We start from the raw sequence: 27,361 nt of genomic DNA on the forward strand, positions 1-27,361 counted from the left end.
GGGCCCCTACTTTCCAACGACCGCACGGCGAACCGGATACATAGTAACCATCGACACACACACACACACACACACACACACACACACACACACGAGTTGGCCACGAGATGGCAGAGCGCCGCTCCCACGCCAACAAGCAGGAATAGTGCCCAGCGAACCCGTCGCGTAAAGCTTTTACCACCGCTCCTTTCGCCTTCCTTCGCGGCAGGAGGGGTTTTCTCCGGAGACGATTCCATCCGGGCAATCCGGGAACTATCGCTCCGGGTTCGGTTTGTCGTACATATTTTGTCTTTTATTGGTTTTCACTGTGTTTCTTTCTTCTTCTTCTTCCCTCTTTGTGAGCTCCTGGTTCACCATTATGGTGCCGTGCATTGTGCATTGCATTGCCGCCCTTAGGAAGGCGGAATGGCACGGTTGATTAATAGGTAAATTGTGCTACTAATTACTAGCGGGCGCTCCCCGCTGTCAGAGTCCGCTGTCTTGCAAGCGCTTTTTGCACAACCCACTGCACAAGCTTAATCGCAGTGGAGGCAGTTAAGAGCTAGTGAAAGGCGTTCCTGGCGAAACGCAACATCAGCAATTCGATCACAATAATCGAAATAAAAAAGAGCCCCCCGGTAAGAGAATAACGCTATTTTGAGGCTTTTGCTTCAATTTCTGTGTGATATAGCTGAGAGCAAAACGTCATTAATATCTCAAGCTAAAGCTATTGACTCTGAGGCTCCATCTGGAAAGAATAGATTGTAGCGAATTGGCAAATTAGTACCCTGTGTATACTATTTCCCAGCCATATTACTCTGACCCTCATTGTACTGCTAAGGTAACATCCATTAATTCCGTAATTCTCGTAGCTTTAGTATACAATCCTTGAGGTGCTTTATAGCTAGATGCAATCAAATATGCTGCAGAGAGCTGTACACAGTACAATTCATAACATTATATTTATTTGAGGAATATATAATTCGAATAAATACCACCTAGTTGTTTGCGTTCTTTATCAAATTACAAAATCAAAATCCAAACTACAAGTAAGCGATTGACTATATTTTTTTTTCTTGCCTTTCTTCTGCTTTGATACGTTGTATTCACTAGCTTTCAGCTGATTTTTCAAAAAATCAAAAAAGGAATTCCAAAAGAACGAGCCTAATTGAAACTTTGATGAGAGTTTATTACAATCCGCTTGAACGCGATAATCGAACGGAAAGTCGAACGGAAAGTAAAATAGAAAATTGAACGTAGTTAATTTGTTTTTTTTTTACACTTTGATGCACATAGGACTGCTAAAAAGCTTTCAAAAGTCGATAGAACTTTCACTGTGAATTGGTTGACATGCTTCCAATAATAGCATTCGAAGCATTATGCTCCATTCGACTGCCGCTCGAGTGCCGTGATCAGGCGGAATGTTTCCATTTTGTACCGTCACGTAATGGTTGGATGCCACCTAGCGCACTCTCAGCATCGCTCCCTGCATTGTAAGCAGCATTGTTTCTCAACTCGTACCAAAACCAATCAAACAAAACCCAAGCAATGAAACAGCAAACTCGATTGCGCTCAGTTTCGTTCACCGTACGTGTTTGCTTAGTTGACGCGTTTACATGTCGTTCCCTTTTTCACCGGGCCCAACATTTCACAAACCATCTTTGAAGGTGAGCTAGGCTATGTACACTGTATGTGTATCTTTCGCCTGTGCACTCAAGCTCCACCAATTAGGTTTGCGTTTGCAGCGCCCGCAAATTTAGTGAAAGGATTCCACGACCGCAAAACCCGTCGCGTTCGTTCGCTTACTGCAGCTTCACACACACACAAACAGCAGGAGCAGTACACTGTTGCGCTCATCCTGCTCGTCTTAACATGTGTGCGGCTAGTGTCAATAACATTAACGCAGCAGCAGACACTATCAACATCGCCTCCTGCTTCGACTACAGAGCTCTACAACACGCCCGTTCACAACAACAAAAAACTCACACTAAACCATTCCGTTGCGTCCTCGCAAGTTTCACATTTGCCGTTCGCAGGTAGTTGTGCGGAAAGATCTATCCAGTTATTGTTCACCAGGAACAAGCCCGTCGGCCATTGACACGACCACGGTTCAATAGCGGGAGCCCCAATCGGGACGAATTTCGGATGAAGCCGAGCTCAACCAGAGGAAGCACCCAGCACTCGGCCGCAAGCAACGCTGGAATGAGTGGTTGTTTTTGTAGAATGAAAGGTCCAATTTGTTTAGAGCAGCTGTTAGGTTTTTGCTTTAATTTTGCTTGTTTGCTTGTTTTTATTTGTGATTAGCAATGTACTGTTTTGTTTTTGTTTGTTTGTTTTAATACGGTTGTTGGCCGACGGGCGCCCGGGCACTGCGCGCATACATTTGCATACTATTTACACACGGAAGTTGCGTTCGAACACTACTGAAGAGGATAATAGGCGTGCGTGCGACATCTTTAATCTTTGCTCTTCCTACCCCACCCCCTCCCGCTAACCACATCTTCTCACTTCTTCAAAAAAGCTTATTTAATTTACTACTTTAGGTCGTTATATATATATATATATATATCATTTTCTAGGTTCTAGGTTCTTGTTTTCCTCCCGCTCTGCCCAACCCTAAATTTGCTGTCCAAGAGGCCGGGTACGAGGTACGCCTGCATTCTTCCACAAATCCCTCACGAAGAATCGCGCTGACTACACGAAACCCGTTGGTTGGATATTGGTTTGCCTGATCTGTTTATTTCTCTGTCTGTATCTCTATGTGTGTTTGTGTCTGTGTATGTGTGTGCCGGTTCTGTCATCTCTCGCGCACACGTTTGCAAGGAAGTCCGAAGGTGCGGCCCTAGTGGCTAGGCGCTCTGTGTGGAAGACTGCAGTAGACTCCCGTAGCGCCGCAACTAGCCGAGCTGTCCAACGTCGGCTCCCGGCAGCCTCCATTACACCAGCGAGGAGAGGGGTGGTCGGGGCGGCGAACCGGCACGGCCAGCCGAGGTCGTGTAGTACAGCTGCTGGGAGTGTGGATGGGGCGGCGGCGGCACGAACCCACCGGTGGCCCCCTCGTGGTACAGCACCGGGACGCGCACGAGCCGCTGGGCGGCGTGCGCCATGTTCGCCATGTTAGCCGCCTCCAGCTCGGCCGCCAGCTGGCGCTTCCACTTGTTCCGCCGGTTCTGGAACCAGATCTTGACCTGCGTCTCGGTCAGCCGCAGTGATGCCGCCAGTCCGGCCCGTTCCGAGGAGCTAAGGTAGCTGCAAAGAAGATGGGCGTTTGGTGGAAAAGTTCCAAGGTCCAATTAGTGATGACTTCCCAACAGCATCCTCCAGCAGGGGGAACAGACCAAGCCCGGGCGGTACCTACCGTTTCAGATCGAACGTCGACTCGAGCTGGAAGACCTGGGCGCGGGAAAACACCGTTCGCGTTTTCTTCTTGCGCTTCGCCTGCATTGCACTGCCGTTGGAGTTGGGCGAGGCCGAATCGGACGGCCGGTCGCTCTCGTCGTCCTCCTCGATGATCTCCTGCCCGTCGTCGTCCGACTCGCAGTCGTCGCCGGGGCCGAGACCGCCCGACCCGCCCGGGCCGACCCCGGTCCCGGGGCCGCCCATGCCGCCCGGACCGCCCGGACCACACCCGCTCGCCCGGCCGCCCAGAAAGGCGGGATGGGGCGACGGGGACTTGGACTGCTGGGATGGGGGCGGCGTAAGCGACGGTGACTGGTTTTCCATCGCGTTCGTCGAGTTGTCTGGAGGAGAGCGAAGGAGAGAACAGAATGGAAGGGGGTTGTAGAATTAAACGTGTTCTGAATGTTGTTTTATTTTCCTGAAATTCCAAAGTCATCAGCGACATTCCAAAGTTATCTGTTGAGGCTTAGTGACACCTCACAAGCTTGTTGGAGGAACGGAATAAGGCAGAATTAACACAAAAAAGACTCCCCTGCGACATTCCAACAGTGTACCTGAGAGTAGTCATCATCTCTGGCACATCCAGACAGTGTCCAAGCTCTTCGAATGCCCTGAACCTACCCAGGGAGCGCATACCGTGAGCAGCTCCAATTTCCTAGCGGTCCCCAACCCCAGGACAGTGCAGATACGTCCACCAGACGACAAAGTTGCCGCAGTGCAAAACTTACGCTCTACCTGTCATATGTGTATTAGGTTAAACTAGCGTTAACCTAACCTGCGCCGGTAGTACTTTAGTTTCGCCAAGGCCCTTTGTTGCTTCAGGTTTCACCGCTGCCTTACTGAGGAGCATACACACACACACACGTGACAAAAAAAAATCCCCATATGAGTTTGTGTGAGTGTGTGTACTTACCTTCCATTACCCTTTAATTTACCGCTAACTGCCCTCTCCCGGCCCCGACGCGCCTCGAACAAAAACAACCGAAATGTGGCTTCACGGCTTCATTTCACCTGAGGCACCACTTCCGGACATTACTCGAGCCCAAGAAGAAGAAGAGGTGGAGGAGGAGCACAAAATAACACCAACTCCAAAACGATGCACGGAACGCAAGGTCGCTACAAACCCACCGTGGCAGAGTCACCGTGGAAGCCATAGTCATGGCGTCCTGCTCCACGTGTTCACCTACTCCCAAGGTCCTCCAAAAGGTTTTGTCTCACTGTTTTTTTTTTGCTTTTGTTTTCGGGAGAGATTTAACACTTTGCAACAGCTCTCCAAGGGGTCGAAAACTATGCGAGAAGCCATACGTGGAGGCGTGGATCCAGCCAGTCCCGAACCGGGTCAGGGTGGTGGTGGTGACGGCGGCTTGTGTGCCTCTTAAGCCTCTTAAAAACTGTTCTGCTCAATAGTTTTGCAAATAGTTCTCCTCACTCTCTCTCTCTCTATCTCCCTCTGCTTAGCAACAACACCTGACTCTGTCCAAGTGTGTATGTGAACACTCAACGATGCGAGTCGGTGCGATGTGAGCATTCTGATACTACTTCTAGCGTGCCCACACTTCTAGCCGATGCTGCTGCCGCTGTCAGCCTTGCCGTTAGGCCGTGAAGCTCAGCTAAATTGATTGTACCGCCCCGACGGAAACATTGGAGACTGTCGCAACATCGTCAGCGTATACGACACAGGAGGCAACGGAGAAGATATTGCATATGTTTTGCTTTCTTTCTTTCTTTTTTTTGTAAAGGAGGCCCTGAGGATAGTGTGACCCTTGAGCGAGCTTCTGTCGCCTCGCATCGCCTGCCCGGGAAAACTTACAACAAAACGGTTCGCAAAACGGTACAAAAAGCCCCTTTGTATGCCCTGGTTGTAGGTTTGTTTGTTTGTTTAGCAAATAAAAACCCCGCCAGTACTTACCGTTGGTGGGGCTGTGGAAAGGCATCCGATGGGACGTCGGTGGCCAGGGCCAGCCGGGCGGGCAGAGGGCCGCATACCGATTAGCAATCGCGCTCCACTGTGACATGAATCCCAACCTGTGAATAGAAAGAGCGGGAAAGAGAGAGAGAGAGAGAGAGAGAGAGAGAGAGAGAGAGAGAGAAAATAAAGAAAGGGTTATGAATGGAAACCTTCTTCTCTGAGGAAATCTGATTGTTGATTGGAAATTGGAAATTGGAAAGATTGCTCGGATGTCCCCTAGACAATTCTTGGTAATGCTGCTGCTGCTACTTGACACGCTGGGCTCGGGTATTGATAATTGAGGTTAGCAGGGAGGGCAGGGATGCTGTTTGCCTGTTTGCCAATTTCCCGAATACATCTCGGTACACTTTTGTTGAGCCAATTGCTCCAGGGGGCTCTCGACTTCAATTATGCCTTTCAGCCCGGCCAGGACGACCCGAGAATGTCGAGAGCAAGCGGCATTCACGTCCTGTGTATGTGTTTGTGAACGTCATATCGTGTTCGGCGGATGGCTGCTGTGAATGGGTGAGGGCCCTATGTACATGGGATTTGTACATAGTAGAATCTGCTGCCCTGCCGCAGAGTGTAGCGCACATTGACTCCGGGAGGATACAAACGATCCCGACCAACAACAAATCCAAAAACATGGGCAAGAAGAAAACACACACAGAGCGGATGATGTTGCACATCATCGACCGCCATCAAAAACGAGAGCATACCCCTTTTTCTCTCCCCTTGACAGGACGTCAGGATACCCCGAAGGGGTTCGGGAACTTGTTGACGTGTGATTATCCTTGGCTTACGCTCCCGGCCGTACCGCTCTCCCCCCCTGCGCCAGTCCCCGTTGCCAACCAAGGGGCATTCCGTTGAGTTCGCTGCTTCTGCTTCTTCGCTTTTCCACACTCGGTGCACGCTCAGTTTTGCAGCGTGGCCCCCTGCCAGGATCACTACACACGCAACGCCGTGTTGGCTTACAGGCTTACGGCTCTGGTTGCTATGCCAATCGTGTTTATGTGCGTGTGTGTGCGTGTGTGTGTGTGTGTGTAATGGGAGAAATACAGTTTGCCCAAGAACATGGCCACGGGCTGGAATGAAGATAAATGGTTACGGTTTGGCCCGACCGACAGCACCTTCCGACAGACACGACAACACATCCATTCTCATCAACCATCGACGGAGGGCCGGACGGACAGGGAGGGAAGGGGGGGGGCAGGTGGGAAACATGGCAGGCAGGCCTCTAACAAAGCTCACGCTCAATGTCGAGCAACGGTTTGTCCAATAAATTATGCGATTGTAATGAGAAGATCCTTTAGCAAAGTCCATTTGAATAAAGTACTAACCCCTTGTAGCTGTTGTTGAGCCTTGTTAGGGCATGTTATTCTTCGCCATAGTTTGCTGTATTTGCCACTTTGCCACGCATCCGGAGCGGGTACTTATTTTGCCGCAAAGCAGCGCAACTCAATTGACGGGGTATCGTCCATATTAATGGGCAAGTCGCATTTCGCAAAACATTTGTAAAGCGTGAATTGGCGCACAAAAGAAAGGGGGAACGGGGGGAGGAGGGTAGGCATGTTGGCCACTATTCAAAAAACATAAACTTTCCATGAATCGTGAATCTGCTTTTTTTTTTGATTGCCGGCATGCAAAATATTTCCTCTCTACCTCCCCCAAAAAAAAAAGCAGCAAAAGCGACGCTCAAAACGACGCTCAAAACGACGCCATCTTTACTCTCGCGAGCGATCGAGCGATTATGGTGGTGTGGAGCGTCCAGCAACAAAGTGAAACACATTTGATAAAATATCGTCGATTTACGCGCGATAGGTTTGCTTGTTTTGTGCAGAAAAAAAAACACACACACACACACACATTTACGTACTCACAGATCCAACACAAAGAGTACCAATTTTTACCACTTCACACTCCATTTTGTGGATCCAATTTTAGTGGATTTCTTTTTTTTTGTTGGTGTGTGTGTGTGTGTTTTCGGGCAGAGCCTAATCGATGTGAATCGAGCTGCGTCCACTTATGGGAAGCAAAACGAGAAAGAAAGAGAGAGAGAGGAAATACTTATATCGGAAGGCCAAACACTCGGTACGACACGAGTTTAGTGCAACACAACAATGGCGCCATGTTGGTTACATTTTTTGCTCCCCTTCATTCCAACTGCTGCTACTATTTCACTCACTCCTCCTCCTCCTCGTCCCTCACCGCCCCCTCTAGCTAGCTCTAAATAGCTGCCCCAAGCGCTATCATTACTATTGAGTGCCCGTTTTGTGGCTCCCGCATGGCCGCGCCCGCCCGTCTATCCTGGGGGATCGAATGCTTGGATTGAAAAATAAAAACTTTCAATTCACCGCCGCAGCAAAAACTGCTCCCTTGAGAAGGAGGGGGGTGGGGAGAAGGCAGCAGAAAAAGAGCAAACCGAAATGGATGATGCTCTCTCTCTCCCTTTCGCTCTCGAATTGGGAACGTTCATTTATCGATCTCGCATCGGGGATGGGCTTGGGGGCTTCTTTTATCCAGCTCGTTTGGCTCGCTAGTTGTTCCGGTAGTGCAATAACAGCAGCGGAACAGAAGCAACAACAACAGCAACAAAAAGCTAATCACCGGGACAGTCTGTAGCGGCAGCTTGGCAATTTGCTGTGCGGGTTTTGTTGTGCGGTTTTTCTTGCGGCACTGTTTGCTGCACGTTTGCCTGCTCCTTTATTGCTGGCCATCTCGCGCACACCGGCAGTGGCTTATCTAGTGGGGCCATTTGGCTCGATAGTGATGGCATACTTTATTTGCCATTGTGATGCCGTGCTTAATTGACTATTAAGAAATGGTTCCACCTGCTCGGTGGTCATGTGTGCGGTACCTCGGGGGGCTGGTTTACTGTTGATGAGCAACTCTTTTATTGCCACGGATTGGCTGATGTGGCGGCTCGTTCATCGCCAGAAACATTCGCCGAATTGCATCCACCTTCTCGATGCTCTATTCTTACTTGCTGGGTTGGGCTAGCTGGAAGCGACCCGCCAAAGGAGCTTGCTGCAACCATTATCCTGCAGGATCATGATGAACCCCAAAGCTTTCGGGGAAAATCCCGAAGAAGCAGCGACACATCCAGCACGCCACTCCGTTCACAGTCCGGCACACCGGTGCGCTGCGACCATTGAGACTATTTAACGCTAATCGCATTAACAATTAGCGCTGCATTGATGCGTACCTCGCACCTCGTGCGCAACAACCTGGTGCCGTATTAATTCCGCCGTGAACGTTGCCGATGCTTGCATAGGGTGCGGCAAAAGACGCGCGAGAGCACGTGGAATTTCCATTTTTTTGGGAGGTTGCAGCGCGCTCCCGGTAGCGCGCATTAATACTGCAAACTGGCCGGGATTAACCATCCGGCCATACCGATAGTAAGTCGTAAGCTCGACAAGGTAAAACAACACATAAGCGTACAATGTTGGGAGCACCAGACGCGTCAAGCCCTGGGCTCGCCCAGTGTCGCTTTGCTCGGCTCTTGTATTGATTGTGAAGCCCAACAACTGCCTACCGGCCGCCAAGTGCCCTAGCTTGGGTGCCCCGTCGGTAACGCTAAAATGAGGTTAGAAGAGTCCTACATGTCTGTAAGTGTGTGTGGAGTTGTTTTTTTTTATGTAGTGTGGAATTAAAAAAGAAACTAAAAACACAAAAAAAGGTCAACCGAAACAACTTGCAGTGTGCGCGCGCGGGAGGCTTTAGCCGCTTTGTTGCGCCTTTTTGGAGCGAGCCCTGCTAATGTAGCGTGTCCGATGGTCCCCCCCCCAAGGCTGCTCCGGATTACCACACACACACACGCACACGGTGGACATTCGAGTGTACGTCCACATCCAGCTCGCAACCATAATCGAGACGTTTTGCTAATGCCCCGCAGGGTTCAAGTGTTGACGCAAGTCGCCTGTCAAAGTTCAGCTCGCTCACTTGAGGTGCTACGTCTGGAGCTCTTGGTGGGGGGGGGGGGGGAGGACCTAACTGAGCGTTGTGGGCACGGTGGTACCTCCGGTGCTATTAATTGTTTCGTTGCTGCCTGGTTTTGCCTGCTTTCTGGCCACCGCTGGTCGGTGCTGTAGTCTAGCATTACTAATTTTCCTTCTGCCGGGAGTTTCCAGGAGTTTTTGCCAGGTCTGGAGCGCACTCGAAGCAGTATAATTTCGTTAATCCTCGACCCATTATTAAGCACATTTCATCATTTGTTCTGTTTCGGTACAGTTGGGCACAGTAGGAGCAGCCGTGCCGGCTCTGTACGAACCCAAGGGGCCCCCTTGCACGCGTCATCATAAATCATGCATGCACTCATTATCCATCACACACACACACACACGAACGCCTCTGTCTCACTGGCTGCCCATCACCGTCACCGCAAAAACCGACGCAAAGATTAATAAATTAAAAAAGCGCCAACAAGCGGTCGACTGAGGAACTGTGGGCGTCCGAGTGCGCACGGAACGAAACCGCAAACGAGACAGCCCTCCGTCGCCACCTTCCTCACACACACACACACACACACACACACACACACACACACACACACACACACACAGACACAGATGCGCCCCTAAACGGTCAGCCGTAACGTAACGATTTAATGATGTTGTCCAGATAGCTCCATAAAACAGTGGTTACATCGCAATTGACTATTTCCGCTTCGTACCGTACTCGAGTTTGCTTTGTGTGTGTGTGTGTGTGTGTGTGTGTGTGTGTGTGTGTGTGTGTGTGTGTGTGTAAAAGAGGGAGAACAGAAACCCATCCCTTAAAACACGTCGCTACTACCACTGCTCCATAGGCGGGGAGCCGTGCGCCGTGAGAAACCACTAAAACCTCGGCAAAACCCTCCTGACTGAGTGGCCCGGATGTATCGTGGCTTTCTGGCGGTGGCGGTGGGTACACGCCTGACATGCACGGAAGCACGCGCACCCTCCAGCCAGGCCAGGCCTGGTGATAATTTATTGAATTAGGCTCGGTAAAAGTGCGTGTAAGTGTACCATTAATGGCGTTTAAATGGAAGACGTTGTCGTTTAATTGACTCCGAGTGCTAGGGGACCGGTTCCACCCCTAGGAAGTCTCTCGCGTGTCTGTGTGTGTGTGTGTGGGGAATGGGATACATACCGTCGGCGCCATTTTATTCGGCACATCTGTGCATGTAGATGTAGATTAGGTGCAGATGTACGCGAGCGTGAACTGGGCGAAGCAGCGAATGTTTGGAGATTTGTGTTGGGATCTTCAGGAGTTGGACATATACATTATAATTTAGCAGGCACAACAAAGAGCCAATGCTAAAAATATTGCTTAGGGATTGCTAAAATTCATTTTTGGAGCATTCACGGATAGTAGATATCTATTTTCTGAGAGATACTTACATCTAGTGTAAATCTGAAGAGGACAGATGTTCGTTTACTTCACTTAAAACTTCACAAGATCCATGAAATTATGTTAGAGCTTTTTCTAGCAAATCTTCTGCAGCTAAAACTGAATTGTTTAAGGTTCAGGAGTTCTTCATTTCTTGTTGACGTATTGTGTGAACTGCGTTTTCTGCAAGATACTTCCTAGTTCATACCGCTTGGCCATTTCACCCAGCCGAGTGATATTGCTGCAACAAAACGAACCGTGTTTTCCGTTTGGTTTGCTCATGGTGACTAATTCCATTTTTGGAGGTACATGTAGGTACTATACGTACTACAGAGTTGACAGAAACATTTACCTAGTCGTCAATATATATGATAGAAGACATTTGTTTTTCAGAGCTTCAAGATCTTACGTTTCTTCAAGCGATTATTTTGTGAGAATCGAAAATATCTGTGATGGATTACATCGTAAGAAGGCGCGTAGTCTTTAGATAAGTACTCTTTATTATGTATGTTTTCAATTTTCAAAGAAGCTGCAAAACCCTGTTGCTAGCGAATCTGTTGTGAGCATCAAAGATAGCTGTGAAACATTGCATCTTCAGAAGACTTGTAGTCTTTAGACACGGATAGCTTTGTGGAGAGTCATCACAGTCGGAAGTCATCAACATCAGAGATATTTCTTCGCGGTCTGCAGGACATCACACTGAAGCTGTGCTAATAATAACAGTCTAGCTAGAAATCTTATGAGTCACTGAAAGCCAAGTCCCACAATTGTTACAGCCAAGCCTTGACCGACAACAGATGTTGAGCCAAAGAGGAAGAAGTTAGAAATTGCCAACAAATATCTCTACAAAAGGTGACGCTGAGAGAAAGAGGTGACGAACACAACATTCCAACTGCAACTCCGCTAATGTCCTTCAAGCAGAGCAAACAAAACCTCGGGTGCGTGTTTCACAATTGTGCGAGCCGTGTAAAACATAACTCTCGCCAGCAGCAGCAGCTAGTACAATCGGGTGGCAACGATAACAACAAAAACAACCGCCGGTAAATGTGAATTGCACCTCCATTCACACGGCAAAACCAATGTGTCACAATAGCCGTCGGGAGACCGGTCGCCGTAATCGGTCGCAGTGTGTGCTGTGTTTTTGTACAGTAGCAGCAGCAGCAGCAGCAGCAGCAGCAAGGAACAGCACAAAAACGCCTCCTTTTAATCGCGCCTGCTCGCGGGAACTCGCTGAAACCGAGGTGGAAATAAATTATCGGTCGAACCCGCCAGGACCCGGGATATGGCAGGCCGGAACAGGAGTACGGCGAAAACCCGCCGGCACATTGTTGGCACCGCGTGAATCGTATGCTATGCTTTGACAATAATTTGAATCGGTTTCGATTCGCAACATTATTACAGCCGACGGGCGCAAATGGTGGACAGAGTGTGTGTGTGTATGTGTGTGTAACACATCATGTTCTATCGGAAGGATCGCGATGGTTGTGGACCCCTGCACAATCGGTTGAAATCGGTCGCCCCGGATGCACAGCTTTTTAAAAACGCTAATTGTCGTCGATTACGGTGTGCGCGAAACAAAAACAAAAAGAGAGGGGGATCTCCCGTTAGCAGACAGATGACATGTCATTCATCGAGCAACACACACACACAGAGGCATACGAGTATTCATGGACGCGAATCGACGCCAGACTGGCCCCGGCAGCAGGCAGGCAATCGCACTAAGCCCATCATCTCATTGCGAACACAACACATTCGAAACAGCCTTTCAATCGATCTCTCCCTCTATCTTTCTCTCTATCTCCCTCGCTCGTTATCAGCTCGCACACCTCGACAATGTTCGGCGGGCGGCATTGTACCGATGTAAACCTGTGTCGGAGCCCCCTTGCAGAGTCAGTTTGCCGCACAGACAAGACCAGTCTTTGTCCGCCCGGCATTGTCGATCGATCGGCACCATTGTGTAGCTGCTGGCTGTACCGGCCTGACCCCGGCCTGACTTCGCCCAGGAGTGCTTGCCTGCGCTGGAGTCGTCACTGACCGAGCAGACGCAGCTACGCAGTACGGTACATGACTGGCTCAGTTGAATGCTGCAAGACCCGCACCCCGCACACTCCGTCCTACACCCAGCCTGACACACTGACTCTGTGTGTGTGTGTGTGTTTGTGTGATGAGTTTGTCATCACATAGGTCTGACATCGATTAATCGCTGCTGCAGGGGGTCCACCACTACATCCCAGCAACTCCCTGTACAGCCTCGGATGCACAAATGGAATCGCGGTAATTGTGCCCGATGAATAGACCTGCATGTGTGTATGTATGTGTGTGTGTTGCAGCCAGAGAGCAATCAGAGCAATCATGTAAGTGTGCACCGGCAGATGCAGATTGACATTGTACTACGACTAATTGCGCAACACAAGAGCGCCTCCAGCCCCCGTTCTGTACGAGTATGTCGTCTGACAGAGAGAGAGAGAGAGAGAGAGATAGAGCGTGTGGGTGAAAGGGACACAAGGTACAACAGTGTCTTTGACGCTGGATCGACCGAGACATCGGCAAACGTACGGTGCAAAGGCATTGATCCCGCACGGTGGATACTGGAAACGCATCATCATCATCATGTCGACACCTTCACAGGAGTGCAGTCGGAAAATAAACTATTCGATACACACACACACTATGCCATTTTGAGTGTTGTACCGCGGAAGGAAAATCAATCACCTGCTCCAAGTGTGGTGGTAGTTGTAAATAAAACATAGAAAAAAAACCTTCCATTGCATACTTTACTGCGCTTTGCGCCACTGCTGCTGGGCGTGCCGCGCGTGTTGCCTACCATTCGGGCGGACGAGCACACGCATTTGTGTGATTGGATCGGCGTTTGCGTGGCGCACTGCAGGTGCACACACACGCGCGCGCGGACACACTGGGTAGATGGCAATCCGACAGGCCTTTTCTTTTCTTCCTACCCCTCTTCCTCCCCCACCCGCTATCCTATCCCCCCCACAGTGATCCGTTTCATTCGTCCACATCTGCCCGGGGTTTACTTTTTTTTTTTTTTCATTGACGCTAACAGTCGTAAGTGCTCACTTAATTTTTGCTGGATTTCAATCATTCTTTTCTAAATTTACCCCCGCTCCCTCTCTCGATTACGATTTTCATTTAGCTTCCCTCCCTGCACGTACTCCTCCTTCGCCGATGAGCGAGACTGCAGATTGCAATTGAATGAGATCACTTGCGGGTATTCCTATAGGGAGCGGCTTTTGTGTTGTTCTTCGTCCCCCCTCTGTCCCGGGCTCGATTTGCAAGCCGAAATCCTTCTTTTTAGTTCTTCTCTTTTGCTCTCTTTCTCTTTCTCTCTCACACACACCCGAACACACTCTATTGAAAACAGCAGCAGCATCAGTTTTTTTTTTATCGTTCCAGGCTTCGGCTGCGGCCGGGTGTCATAATCTTGCGTGTCTTTTCAATTTCCTTTAAAGACCGAAAATAACATAACCATTAGGCGCAATCCCAGCGACATCCCTCGCTCCCTCCCGCCCTCTTCATACCGCACCGTTGCTTTTTTTCAATTATGTTGATTGATCTTCTTTTTTAAGATTTAGGCCTCCGGGATTCATTGTGTGTATGTATGCTTGCGTGTTGTAAAGCCCCCAGCCAGCCCACCTTATTCTTTCCCCTCCGCCAACAGCATTGTGTGGTTACTTTCGAAGGGTAGTACAGAGAGAGAGAGACCTGAAAAGTGAACACAGCTTTGACTGCTTTTGCGTTGCACAAAGTCACACACACACACAAAAACAAAACCTGGATGTGCAGTTGGGACCAGGCAGCAAGTAGCGCAGCCCACGAGCGAAATTATGCTCGCCAAAAACGCGAAACGGCGCCCAACATTTCCGGTCTGAGGAATGGGGGCGGGGGCCTTGCTGTTTGTTCCCCCCCCCCCCCTCGGGTCGCACTGCCTGGGGGTGGAGTGGGGAGAAGGCACATTTTCCGCCCGGGCAGACCGTTCCAGCTGGGTGTAAAACCCGCCGCTCCGCCGAGAGTGGTCGCGCGCGCGTTTGTTGTTAACTTATCGCTTGTTTCATTCGCCAATTTGCCGCGCGAGCACGGCAGCGGGCAACGGGTTGCGCGCCCTTTTGTTTTCTGCCTGCCACCCGTGGGCTAAAAACCGCTTGGAAAAATCATCATTTCACATTTCCGCCAAGCGCCCCGGGTTTTTTGTTCCCCTTGGTGCGCTTCTCACGACTCATTTGACCGGTTGAAGAAATTAAAAGCGGGCGGCAAAGATGTGCTGCTGCTGCTGCTGCTCATTTCTGTTCCTGCTCGGTGCAACAGAATGGCTTTGTTTTGTGGTCGGTTTGTCTTCCAGTTTTGTGTTGCCGCTGTTCTTTCCGTTGTTTTGCTGTGTGGTTTGCCGTTTGTTGTTGCTAGCTTCCCTGCTACCGAAACCGACCGTACACGACAATTAGTGTAAATATAAATTAACCGTCATCATGATTAACGTTCAATTGACATTTTGTACCTTTGAAGGGGGGGGGGGGGGGAAACAGAGGCGCGCAGGGTGTATGATGAAGCCACAAATTATGCCTATTAATAGCAAACGTATCCATTACACTGTACACTTAATTGGGTTTTTTATGCATTTTATGTGAAGGTTTGTTTCACGTTTTTGCTACCTTTTTTACCACAAATCAGCTCAATCCCTGAAGCGGGGAGATAGTTCACTAATTAAACTTGCATGCAAAGCTTTGTTTTTCATGAAACACAAACACATAATTAACAACTAGTTTTGTGTGCGTTGGTGGGGGATAATGAGAAGTAAATGATCTACGCCCGCAGTTATGCAACTCGCAGTGCACAATGAGGTTAATTGGAAAAAAAATAAGGATTTTTAAATGAGAACAAGAGTTCACCATTCGCGGCAAACTGCAGCCATGGTTGCACCGCAATCATTTCCTTCAATCGTGTAGCGCCTAAATGTACTTAATACACATGGCAAAATCAGCTTAATTAGCTTGCAGAGAGTTGGGTGTACTTCTGGTCAACAGTGCAGAACTTAATTATCGTAATGAGCAAAATACAGGGTTTTCCAAGTCACTTTCGAATGTGCACATCGTTATTCATCGTCTCCAAGATGTTTTTCAACAGCCGTCAAATGGCGTATTTGCATTATACTTAAATTCTAATTCTTACACATGATTTTCAACACCTGTCAAATGGTTTATTTGTTCCAAGATGAAATTTCACTTTCAACAAATGATTTTTAACACATCACAACGAACTGTCAAACTCAATCCAGCTTGAGCTCAATTATAAATTAATGTGATGGAAATGAAATGTCAGATCGATGTGGAACAACATTTTGCATGCGGTGAATAACAAAGTTTACATTTGACACTGAATTTAAACCCCCGGTAATAAAATTCTAATTCTTACACATGATTTTCAACAAATCATAAAAAAACTGTTAAACTCCATCGAGCTCGAAAGACGTTGAAAATATTGAAGAAAAAATTTGAAAGAATAGTGTGATTCAACATTTAACAACTGTTGAAAAACATCTTACAGGCAATGAAAAATGTTGTAGACATTGGAAATCTAAAACTCTAAAACCCCTGTAATGAGCATTTTCACATATTGCAACAGTTGTTTTAAACTTTGAATTTAACTCTTAAAATATTTTTGCAATACTTTGAACTATTCTGAACCGACTTTAAACAGCTTTCAAAATAGGCACAGCATCATCATCAAGCCGATGTATCAAACTGAACCAAACTGTACCACATACGGTAGACAATTGTGTTTTTCAAATCGGACATTGTATTACCCATGTGAACAGTAGTTTATTAGAATCTAAGAACCTATGACTCTAAATGACTCTATTGCCGATCAAAATTATCCTCACGGTTGTATTAAAATAATTCATATTTCAAATTGTCGCCTGAATATATGCAATAGATAATACAAAATTCGCCTAATTGTATCGCTGTCATTTTTAAAGCAGAAATATTTCCTGACACAAATTAAGATAAGGAAAAAAGTCTCTGAAATATATATTCATTTTTATTTAATTGAAATAATAAATAGGTTAAACGTACCTATAATGGTGGTAGAACCAATACTGGTGGTATTGCACTAGTATTGCACTAAAATGCGTTCCCTACAATAATTTACACGTATTTAAGTTATTTTTGTTAGTGTGAAATGTTCACCGGTCTATAACAAAGTTTAAAAGTTAAATGGGACCATGCCGTAACTTATCGACCAAAATATCCATTATTTTGTGGAATGTGTCGACCTTTTTCCAAAATCCTTAGGATTTCATAACGAATCTCATATTTTTGTTAACGTTCTAAATGACCTCATAGCAATGAATTGTCGGTTTTTATTAACATAACTGTTATGAAATGTAATTGATTTGCTTAGATTCATTATTTTTTGACTATACTTTTGCATTTTTAAGTGTTATTTGCCATAGTGCCATTATAGGTACACAGAACAGACATGTTCCTATAGTGGTTATAGCCATGAAATCAGTAAAAACAGGACATTTTAGATTTTTTTTCCAGGATATTTTTGACATGTCGTACTGTTTTCACTACAATAAGAAACAGAAATGAGTTTGCTGTAAGCAATTTACCAAATGAAAGCCAAAATTTACATATCTGGCTGAGTGAAAAATCCATTTCGAATAAAGCAAAGGTGTGGGTTGACAGCAGGTGAATATTTACATGAATCAAATTTGAACATTTTTTACGATCAAATTATGTAAGAAATCGAAATTATGGCAGTAATCCTTGCTATTCACACGAAAGCAGCTGCAAAACTAAGTTCCATTGATATTAGACACTGTTTTTGAGGTATCTTTGTTTCCACTATAGGACCACCACTATAGGAATACAATACGTCGACTGTAGGAACCATACCACCACATTTCCATCTTACATTGAGCAACGTACAAAATCACCAACCAATATGTATTTTCCCTCGCTATTCCCTCTCTGAATCACTTCAATTTATGCCACCAACGTTGTAATGATTGTAATTAATTTAAATCTCGCCCAAATGTATGCAACACGCAGCGGCAAAAGCAGCACCATCGCTAGCATATGCCTCTTAACCGCGTACATCAAATTGCTTTCAAAAACAATAACACAATTATCCTTCCCCAGCTCACTGGCGCACAAGAGCCCAGCGCTCTGCAGCAAATCTGTGCCACCCGTTGTGCGAACATGCTACAGCCGCACCACAGGAAGCTTAGGCGTTTGCCCCCACGGGCAGCGGCAACAACAACGACAACAACACAACAAACTAACGAAATTAAACCACGACGCGCAAACAGCATCCGACACCGGAACGGGCCCGCCGGGCACGCCCGGAAGGCACTCTGCAGTGCGTACCGGGTGCGTCCGGGTACGCCGGAAGTGACGGGTGTTAGATTGGTGTCACCATACAACGGGACGGAGGGGGCACGGCGTTAAACTGCGCTTGATATTCGATCGTCAAAAGAAGCGCAAATTGTTTAATCTGTTCGGCGCGGCCCAACCGCCTCGGGCTTGGTAACGTATATGCCGCTGCCCGACTGTCTTGCACGGTTGGGCAGCGCCGCTCGGGACCACATGTTTGCGATGATGAAGGATTACTCAACCCCTCTCCTCCTCCCCCCCCCCCACAAATCCATCGTTTAATAAACCCGGCCGGCCCGCGGAAACCGCATCGGGTCCTAATGCGCCCAGGGCTCCGGGTGCCATAATCCACGCTCGATAGCCACACTCATATTTACTTTGTTAATTAGTTTAAAATAACGCATTTCTTCCTCCTCCCCCTCGCTACCTAAACAGACGGAAAGGACTCCCTTCCCGAACCACCACACAGGCATCAAGCGCAGCTCGATCGAGCCTGCTGATACCGCTGCCGATAGGGCGCCCCCGAATGGTAGGCTACCCGCACCGCTCGTGCCGCACGGACGACACCACGACACCTAATGAAATTTCATGATTAACAAATTGATAACGATCGGTGTGCCCGAGTGAGTGAACGCATAAACACTCGCCCCCCCCCCCCCCCTACCCCGGTGTAATTGCTTTCTAACCTTCCTCCGAACCCGCCGAACGCAAACAAGCAAAACGCACCAAAAAGAAAAAGCTCTAAAATATTCGAACCCTTGGGCTAGATCGAGCGCTGCCGATAAGCAACGGACGGACCCTGCCGCACGCGCATTCAACATTCAACTGTCTGCCGGAATTTATTGGCTTTCTAAAGTAGCTTAGGTCCCCTGTCCGAACACACACAGACCGATCGGGGCTTGCTGTTTCTGGTCCCTCGCTGCCCGCAAAGCTCAACGCAAGATGTGCCGGGGCCGTTGGCCGGCTCATAATTCGCCCTGACTTTTAATTAACAAATCGCCACCGAGCACAACGATGACGAGTTTAGTCCAACTGGGGGGAGGGGGGGAGGTAACTAACCCCACCATTAGCGTTCATCATCATCCCAATGCGCGCGGAGCGGGGTGCCGGAGCAGCACTAACTGTCAAACGGTTAGTAAACAAATAAACAAACTAACAAACATTACACTCCGTTTGCCGGTACGCCCCATTCGCGGCCGGCAGCGAACCGTAAACCGGTAGGGTGGGCAAGAGCGGGCTATGCTTTTTTCCGGTTGTGTCGCGTGCCCCGGCGTAACCGATGGAGTGGGGGGAAGGGGTACACCAGCAAACGGAAACAAAAAAAAAACATTTGACCTCGCCTAAACACGAGCGGTCTAATTTTCGCAAATTAATCTGTAACTAATTTGTGAAATGGAACAATAATGAGCCTATCGCATGTCGGATAATCGTTCTCGCTCTCCTCGACCTCCCGAGCGGGACGGGTGTATGGGGTAGTTGGGGGAAAAGCAGCGAGCGAAGATGGGATGAATTGATGCACGGTGGGACGGAGCGGGAACGAAAACAATAGAGAGCAACTAGCGTAATTGAACGGTTCGGGGACCGTTTTTTTTTTTTAGGTTTTAGGTTGGGCATGTCCGAATCAGTCCGTGCACAGATGTGTGTAAGATTCGCGCTGCTGGGGTGTAAGTGGCAATGCGAAAACAATTTCCCTTTTTTTCGTTATCTTAAATCAAAGAGGAAAAGTAAGTGATGAAGGGTTTCATACTAGCACTCGTGCATAAAAGGAAGACTAATCCTCATGACAATAGCAAATGAAGAATGAAATATCAAAATAAATGGAAGTAAAAGTAAGTATCATTCACCATAACAAAACAATCACAACACGGAACTATTAACAATGACAAGAAATAAAATAGAAAAGCACGAATATAAATAAAACAATTTTTAGATTCGTTTTAATATGACAGGTAATAATTCTCCCTGTACAACCATGACGCAAATGCAGTGTTTTATTATTGCAGGGTTGGCCGAGTACACTTCCAATCACTACAACATTTTTGTCAAATGTCGAATGATGTATTTGCATCACAATAATGTCAACGACGGCACAACAATCAGCTCTTCTACATGATTTTCTACCCGTCTCAAGCTAGATTGAATAATTCTATATTCTGTTGCAAAAACATCTTGCAGGCGTTGAATAATGATGTGCACATTGGAAAGTTACTTGGACAACTCTGTGTTTTATTGTTATTTTTTTTATTTAAATTAATTGCTCGGACACGTTGGGTTACAGAAATAATGCTTACTGACTAAAGTGTACAATTGTTCCGGAGTAAAAAGAGGCCGGAAGAGAGGAGTAAGGAGAATATGGTGCGAAAAAAGAGCGAAGACGGGATCGGTAAACAAGATAGGATAGGTTGAAATCGGACAGATCTGAGGTACTATTAAAAGACGAAAGAGCTCTTACAAAAGGCTGTACGTGTACGACATATAGGTAACTGCAGACAAGAATGATAACATAAGGTGCGACAAGGCGCGTACAAATGTAAACGCGACAGAAGGGAAGGAATATCAATCGTATTAAGCAATATGCAAGCAACGAAAGAAGCCTGAGCGACCGAGAGGCGATGCCTCGACTTAGCAAGGCCTGTTGGAGTGCATCTATCGTCATACGAAGGAAGCGCAGTAGAGTGATGACCCAGCGACCTATGAAATACAATCCTCGTAAAACGTCTCTGGATCCTCTCAACCCTTTGGAGCAGAGATACTTGGACAGGAGACCAGATGATACAGGCATATTCCAGTACGGAACGGACCCAGCAACAATAAAACAGAAATTAAGACAGAAAGAATCGCGAATTTCAGTGGACATGCGACAAATATAACCAAGACATTACTTGGCCTTGTTGATGATACAGTCCTTATGGTCTTTGAAAGAGAGACACGGGTCAAAGAAGACGCCAAGATCCTTAGACAAGGACACACGGGGAATAGTGACATCACCGACACTATAAGCTTTTCACCCCCAAGTTCGAATTTGCCAAGAGTCAGTTTAGCGTTTTCCTTTAGGCTTAAACATTGCAATACATTTTTGGGAGAGTCTAGCCGTAACCTAACGAAGAATAAAGTATAAACCACTATTTACATAAAAAAAACCCTTAGAAAAAGGAACTCATACTATTCGGTTTATTTATTTGCTCCGTTTAGTCATTTCATAAGCAATTTCAGTTTGAGGTTTAGTACCAGTTGCAGTATATAATTCTTCGAGCCTTGTCTAGCGTGAAATGCAGTGTACCAAACTCATGGTTAGTGTAATCGTGGATTATTTAACTGTATCGACACTGTTTAACTTGCAGGCAGATCAAACGTTATTAAGCACATTCAACAGAAACATTTAAACAGGATTCTCCAAGTCCTTTTCGTATGTAAACATTGCGTTTGACCGCGTGCAAGAAGTTATTCCACATCACTCTGATAGTCCATTTTTATCTAAATAATTAAAATCTTAAACATGATTTTCAACACTTCAACAGTCTTTTTCCATCATCTTTTTTGCCAGAGTTTTAAGCCGGCAAATCATCCGTTGATGTGTTGAAAATCATGCTGAAGAGATTAAAAACTATTACGACAAAAATGAAATATCAGAGTAATGAGGACTAACTTCTTGGACGCAGTCAAAAACAATTACCTTGGAAAGTGTCTTGAAAAGCCCTGTAATAGCATAAACTGCGGATAAAGATCATTTTGCTCATTTTTTTCCAATTGCATCCTTGGGATGATATGCATAAACGAAGATTAAACAGTCAAAGCGACTTTAAAATTATCAAACATTATAAATCCAGAAATCTCCCACGCGCTAAGATTGTCGTTAACGATACCCATTTGTACCCACGGCAATGCCAATGTCAATCACGCCAAACACGCGTAAAACAATCAAGCTCCATTTCAATTGGCTTCCACCCTACCCCGCCCCACCGGCTTAAGCCCAAGGCAGAGCAGGCAAAACAAGGTGCCATCCGAAAACAAACGCAAACGACAAGAAATGGCTCACCGTAAATAATCCGGAATAAATCGCGCACCGAGTACGGCTGCGAGGGAAATATGATGCCTCGGCGTGCGTTCGCCGGAATCGTCTTAGACCCGGGCCAACCGTATCCAGCGCCCCGAAATTAAGAATCCTTGGAAAGCGCTTAAAATCCGCTTTCACCTCCCCCCAAACACAGGGGCACCCACTTGTTTAACATTAGCTTGTTTATAGCGTCGCGTTTAACACTGCGTGGCGTTGCCAGCGGTTGCCACCGAAACCATCGAAAGTGAGGAAGCAACAACAAAAAAATGCTGCTCCGCGACTCTGAGGGTGTCCACAATTTTTACAAACAGAACACAGGAAACAAATACCTCCCATTCCCCGTGATGTCAACGCCATCGCTCCTAAGTAGCTAGATGAGTGACTTAAAGACGCGGGCGGGCAAGATTTGTTTCTTTCTGGACGAGTTGCACAGTACACACGCCCTCGGGGCACGGGGAGATAGCGAAAGCAAACAACAACAAAAAAACGATACCTTTACGGTGGGGATGGAGGCCGGCTACCGTTGTTCCCTCCCTGGTTCTGTTTGCATTACCATATTGAAGCATTTACCACCCGCCGCGACAGGGCACTCAATCTTTGCGATCCGTTGCTTGCGCTTTGTTGTGAAGCGCTGTGGTTGCGGGGCACAAACACGGGATCAGGTAGGCAGGCGTCCGTACATCTGTCACGCTGTCGAGCACACTTTCCCATCCCTGGTTGCCCGGCCAACCATTATGTGCGAATTATCACCAATTAGTCCAACCGAAAACTTACGCAATTTCGGTGCGGGGGGTTTTTTTTTAGCGCCGTGTACTGGCCGGCAAACAAAACCTTCTCCCGGGCTTCTGGGTCTCTAGGTCCTCGAATCAACAATGCCTTGAAAGAGAGAGAGAGAGAGCAGACGAGCGGATCATCCCAGGGGTTAGCCGTCCCATCTTTTCGGTACTTTGGGATGGCACGACGGGTGGTCCGGATTGGTTCTTCCTCACAGGGACAGGGACAGTGGATGAGGATTCACCGTCAGAACACGACCAAAGTCGATCCTCATCGCCTCTGCGCCTCATGTCGGTGTGTGTGTGTGTTTTTAGGTTTAACACAACCTTCTGACATCAGTAGTACAGCAGTGTATAACACACAAAGCATAATCTTAATTGCTTCCTTCATGTCAGCTCAATCCCCATTTGCTCAACGGCTCTTTCTCCTCACAGAGCACAGATTTTCACGAACTAGAACACATGCACACACACACACACACACACACACGCGAGCTACATGCTTTCAACATGATAAACAGAAGCACCACTGCGACTTCAGATTCTATCGCAACCCGACAAATCAGAACACGGTACAGAAAAGGGTAATGGGGTCCCAAGACAACGCCGCACAGCAAACCACCAACGCGACGCAGGCATCAACACTATCGACAGTGACATCGCGGGCAAGTAATTACTCGCTATCTTTCACACGAGACGCCACACCGGAAGGATCCAGCACGGTGGGGCGATACGGTTTGCTGCTGTGGTTTGGAGCGGCCGACACGACTGAAACACCCAGAGCGTCCCGTCTTATCGTTTGCGCTTTAGTACCTTGTCGAATGGGTACTCGAGTTGATTGGATTGGACGTACGGACGATTTCCTGGATGTCTTTAGGATGCACGGTTGGACTACTGCAAGTCAAGCAATATCAGTAGAAGATCTTTCCAAGATATTTGTCAACAATGCCTGGATGATTCCTGCACACCACGTTGAAATATTCCCCAGCTCAGCCGAGACACCCGGTCTTGATATCTTGGAGTAATCAAACATCCTATTTCTCACTCACCAAAGCGAGCCATTAACAGAAGATCTTCGCAACATATCTCCTAAACATCTCTTTAGACTTCGCCAAACTACGTTGGAGCATTATCCAGTCACAGAGAGACACAAATCTTGATATCTTGGAGCAATCAAACGTCCTATTTCTGACCTCCAAACCAAGATGTCTCCCACATATTTCTTCAGCCTTCTCCAAAACACGTTGGGACATTCCTGAGTCTCACAGAGTCACACATCTCGTCAATGGCAATACCTTGGAGCATTCAAACAACCTACTTCTGACCTCCAGGCGAAGACATTGACATGGCATCGTTTTCAAGATACATACCAAACATTCCGAAACAGGCTACGATCTACCCCAGTCCCAGTTCTTAACATCTTGGAGCAATCAAACTACCCCGATTTCAGGACCTCCAAGTGAAGACCTCTGACAGCACACCTTTCCAAGCTATTTCGCAAGAGTACACAGCACATTGTAACAGCAACAAAAACAAACCCCCAATCAAACCTACCTTGACAGCATGGCGGCGTCCTGCGTGCTGGGCGTCCCGTTCGACCCGAGGCTGACCGTGCCGTTCGAGACGGACGCGGCGGCCGCCGCAGCCGCCGCCGCCGCGGACAGCGGCAGCGACGGTACGGGCGTGATCACACCCAGGCCCTTCTTCGCCACCGGCTCGGTGCGGCTCAGTATGCTCGAGATGGAGAAGCTGGTGTAGCCCGGATTGGTCGCCGTTTTGCCGACCGTCGGCGACTGCTGCTGCTGCTGCTGCTGTTGCGTTTGGTGCGATAGTTGATTGATATGCGTGTGGGTATGGTGCGGCGGATGCGGATGAGCGGGATGCTGATGATGCTGCTGCTGCGCATGGTGATGCTGGTGCTGGTGTTGGCTTTCCGGCGGCGTTTTCGGCGGACTTAAGCGGGAGTCGGGACTGTGGTTGAAGCTGTTCGTGCTGGAGCTGTTGGTGCTGTTGATGGCGCTGCTGTTGCTGCCGGCCGCCGGGATGGCCGCCGGGATGGCCGCGGCCGGCGAGCCCACTACGTGGTAGGAACCGCAACCGTGCTGGCCGGCCGCCTGTGCCGCCGCCGCCTGGGCCGCCTGGTGGTGCAGGGCGGCGGCGGCCGCCGCAGCCGCCACCATGGCCGAATGGTGCTGCAGCACTGCCCCGTGCCCACCGCCGTGCGGGCTCAGGTGGCTCTGGTGGTGTTGGTGGTGGTTGTGGTGCGGCTGCTGCTGCTGCTGCTGCAGCGTTGGCGAGTGCGTCGCTTTTAATTGTTGCGGTAGTGGTGGTGGTAGTGATGGTGGTGGTTGTTGTTGAGATGGTGCGGAGTAGCCCGACTGGTTGTGGTGTTGAGTGTCGGGCGACGAGCGCTGCTCGTCGTCACTGCCCGGCTGCCCCGGCGGCGGGCTGTCGAGCGGCCGCGGGCTCGGCTCCGGGCTCGACACAACGTTCACGTCAATGTCCACCTCGGGCGAGGACATGTTCGCTTCCAGATTCATCACTGGCACAAACACACACAATATTCAACACGCGCGCGGCTCACGATCGGTTACGCTGTCGGAGTCTTGCAAGGCCTGCGAGCAAAACCAAAAAAAAAACACACACACGCGACGAACTCTCGTACACTTTTTGCAGCACGGCGCGTTACGCACGCTGCATAACTTTGGGGCGCAACGGGGAGACCAAAACTGTTCCTCTTGTCGGTGGGTCGTCTACACGCTGACTCAGAGTCGGCCCGCGTCAATCAGCGCGTCGAGCGCAATGCCAACCTTTCGGGCGCAGGACACCAGCGACCGACCGCACGCTACGCACACACTGCTCGAACGCTGCTGCGAACACGCCTGGCAAACACAAACATATACACACGTCCGCACATATGGAGCGCGCGCCTACACGTATACACCTTGCCGCTTCGGCGCTCCTTCACACTGTGGCTCCCCTTTTTTTAGCTTTTTCTTCGCTTCGGCTCCTCTCTCTCTCTCTCTCTCGTTCGCTCGCTCGCTCGCTCGGGTGCGCGTCTCCGGTGTGACAACAACCGCACTGCACGTAAGACTACCGACTTTCGCACCGACGGTATGCGTCGAGCGGTTGAGGATTCACCCGGCTTCCGCACACGGTACGATGTTCCTGCACAAAACACATAAAAAGACTCACACACACACACAAACCAGCTGAAACGAAAATCACACACACGAACAAAACCAACAACAAACAACCGCTGCGTGTGAGCCCAGCTGAGCCCGAGAAAGTAGGAAACGTGCCCCGGGTGCTCTACGGTTTGCCTGTGTGAGCTCCGCTGTGTCTGGTGTGCTGATGTGCCCGCGAGGCAGCTTTGTTTTTCTTTCGCCTGGCGGTGCGCGAATGAACGGCAAGGATTCGCCCAAAGCCCAACCAAGGGCACCAGCACGCGGTGCGTTCGGACGGCCGTGCCCGAGAGCCGTTTCGCTCGTGCCGTTTCGCTCGCTCGCCAAGCCGGGGCCGTCCTTTCGCCGTTATCCTTGCGCTTCCGGTACGGGGGCGGAGCTACGGGGCGCGTCCAATCAGGGCGCTCTGGGCGGACGAGCGGCTGGCAGGACAGGCTCCGGCAGGCGCAACAGCGTGCTGTACCGCTTCAGCCAAGCCGAGGTGAGCTGTATTTACACTGCAAACGCGCTCTCTCGCTCTCGTCTCGCTATTTCGTATGCCCTGCCCTGCGGAAAACACTTTACACGCGTTTTTTTTTGCCCTTGCTACGCGGCGCAAGGCGTAAAATTGTCCCCCTTTGCCCATTAGTGTGCAGGAGGGGGGTGCAAGCGGACCGCACCAGAATCAAAAACAAATTTAAAGTACATCATCTTGTCAATTAATCCGTTTCGGCGTCCGGCGTCCGGCACTTGATTGAGGCGATTTGCTGCCGCTAAGATTATAGCAGAATCAGAGCTTTCTCTCTCACTCACTCTCACTCACTCTCTCGCTCTTTCTTTTTTCGCTCCATCACTGCAAGATGCAGGCATGCAATCGATCCGGCACAGCCCCGTGCCTACTTACAGCAGTCACGCGTGAGTTTCCCGTAAGTGTCTGGGTCCCCCTTGTGGACCCAAAATGAGCCTTACACAGGCACATCTTCTTCCTGCTTCCCAAAAAAAAAACACACTGCCCACATACATCCACCGTTTGTGCACACACATAATCTGGAGGAGGGCAAAGGCACAACACGCGCGATCCTTCTGGCGGACCTTCGGCACGGTTAAGATATAACAGCTCGGTCACCCGCGTATTTGTGCATATATATGTATACCGAGTCCGTTTGCGCGCGGCCATACTCTCAGCTCCCCCCCCCCTCCTCCCGCTCTGCTTCCCCATCAACGCAGTGACCGAGGGAATTATGTACCGGAACAATTTGTAAGCGTTTTATTATGGCACTCTC

General features: G+C 48.7%; 1 protein-coding gene across 1 annotated transcript; it reads right to left on the reverse strand.

Moving 5' to 3' along the window:
- Positions 1–1,244: 1,244 nt before the first annotated feature.
- Positions 1,245–26,302, reverse strand: LOC121597757 (homeobox protein Hmx-like). The gene is made up of 4 exons (XM_041923838.1): positions 24,469–26,302; positions 5,288–5,403; positions 3,338–3,719; positions 1,245–3,228 (listed from the first exon to the last, which is right to left on the reverse strand). Exons 1-4 carry the CDS (start codon positions 25,452–25,454, stop codon positions 2,916–2,918), a joined length of 1,797 nt encoding a protein of 598 aa, XP_041779772.1. The 5' UTR covers positions 25,455–26,302; the 3' UTR covers positions 1,245–2,915.
- Between the last annotated feature and the right edge of the window lie 1,059 nt (positions 26,303–27,361).

This window comes from Anopheles merus, chromosome X (genome assembly GCF_017562075.2).
Source record: "Anopheles merus strain MAF chromosome X, AmerM5.1, whole genome shotgun sequence".
NCBI classification, from domain to species: Eukaryota; Metazoa; Arthropoda; class Insecta; order Diptera; family Culicidae; genus Anopheles; species Anopheles merus.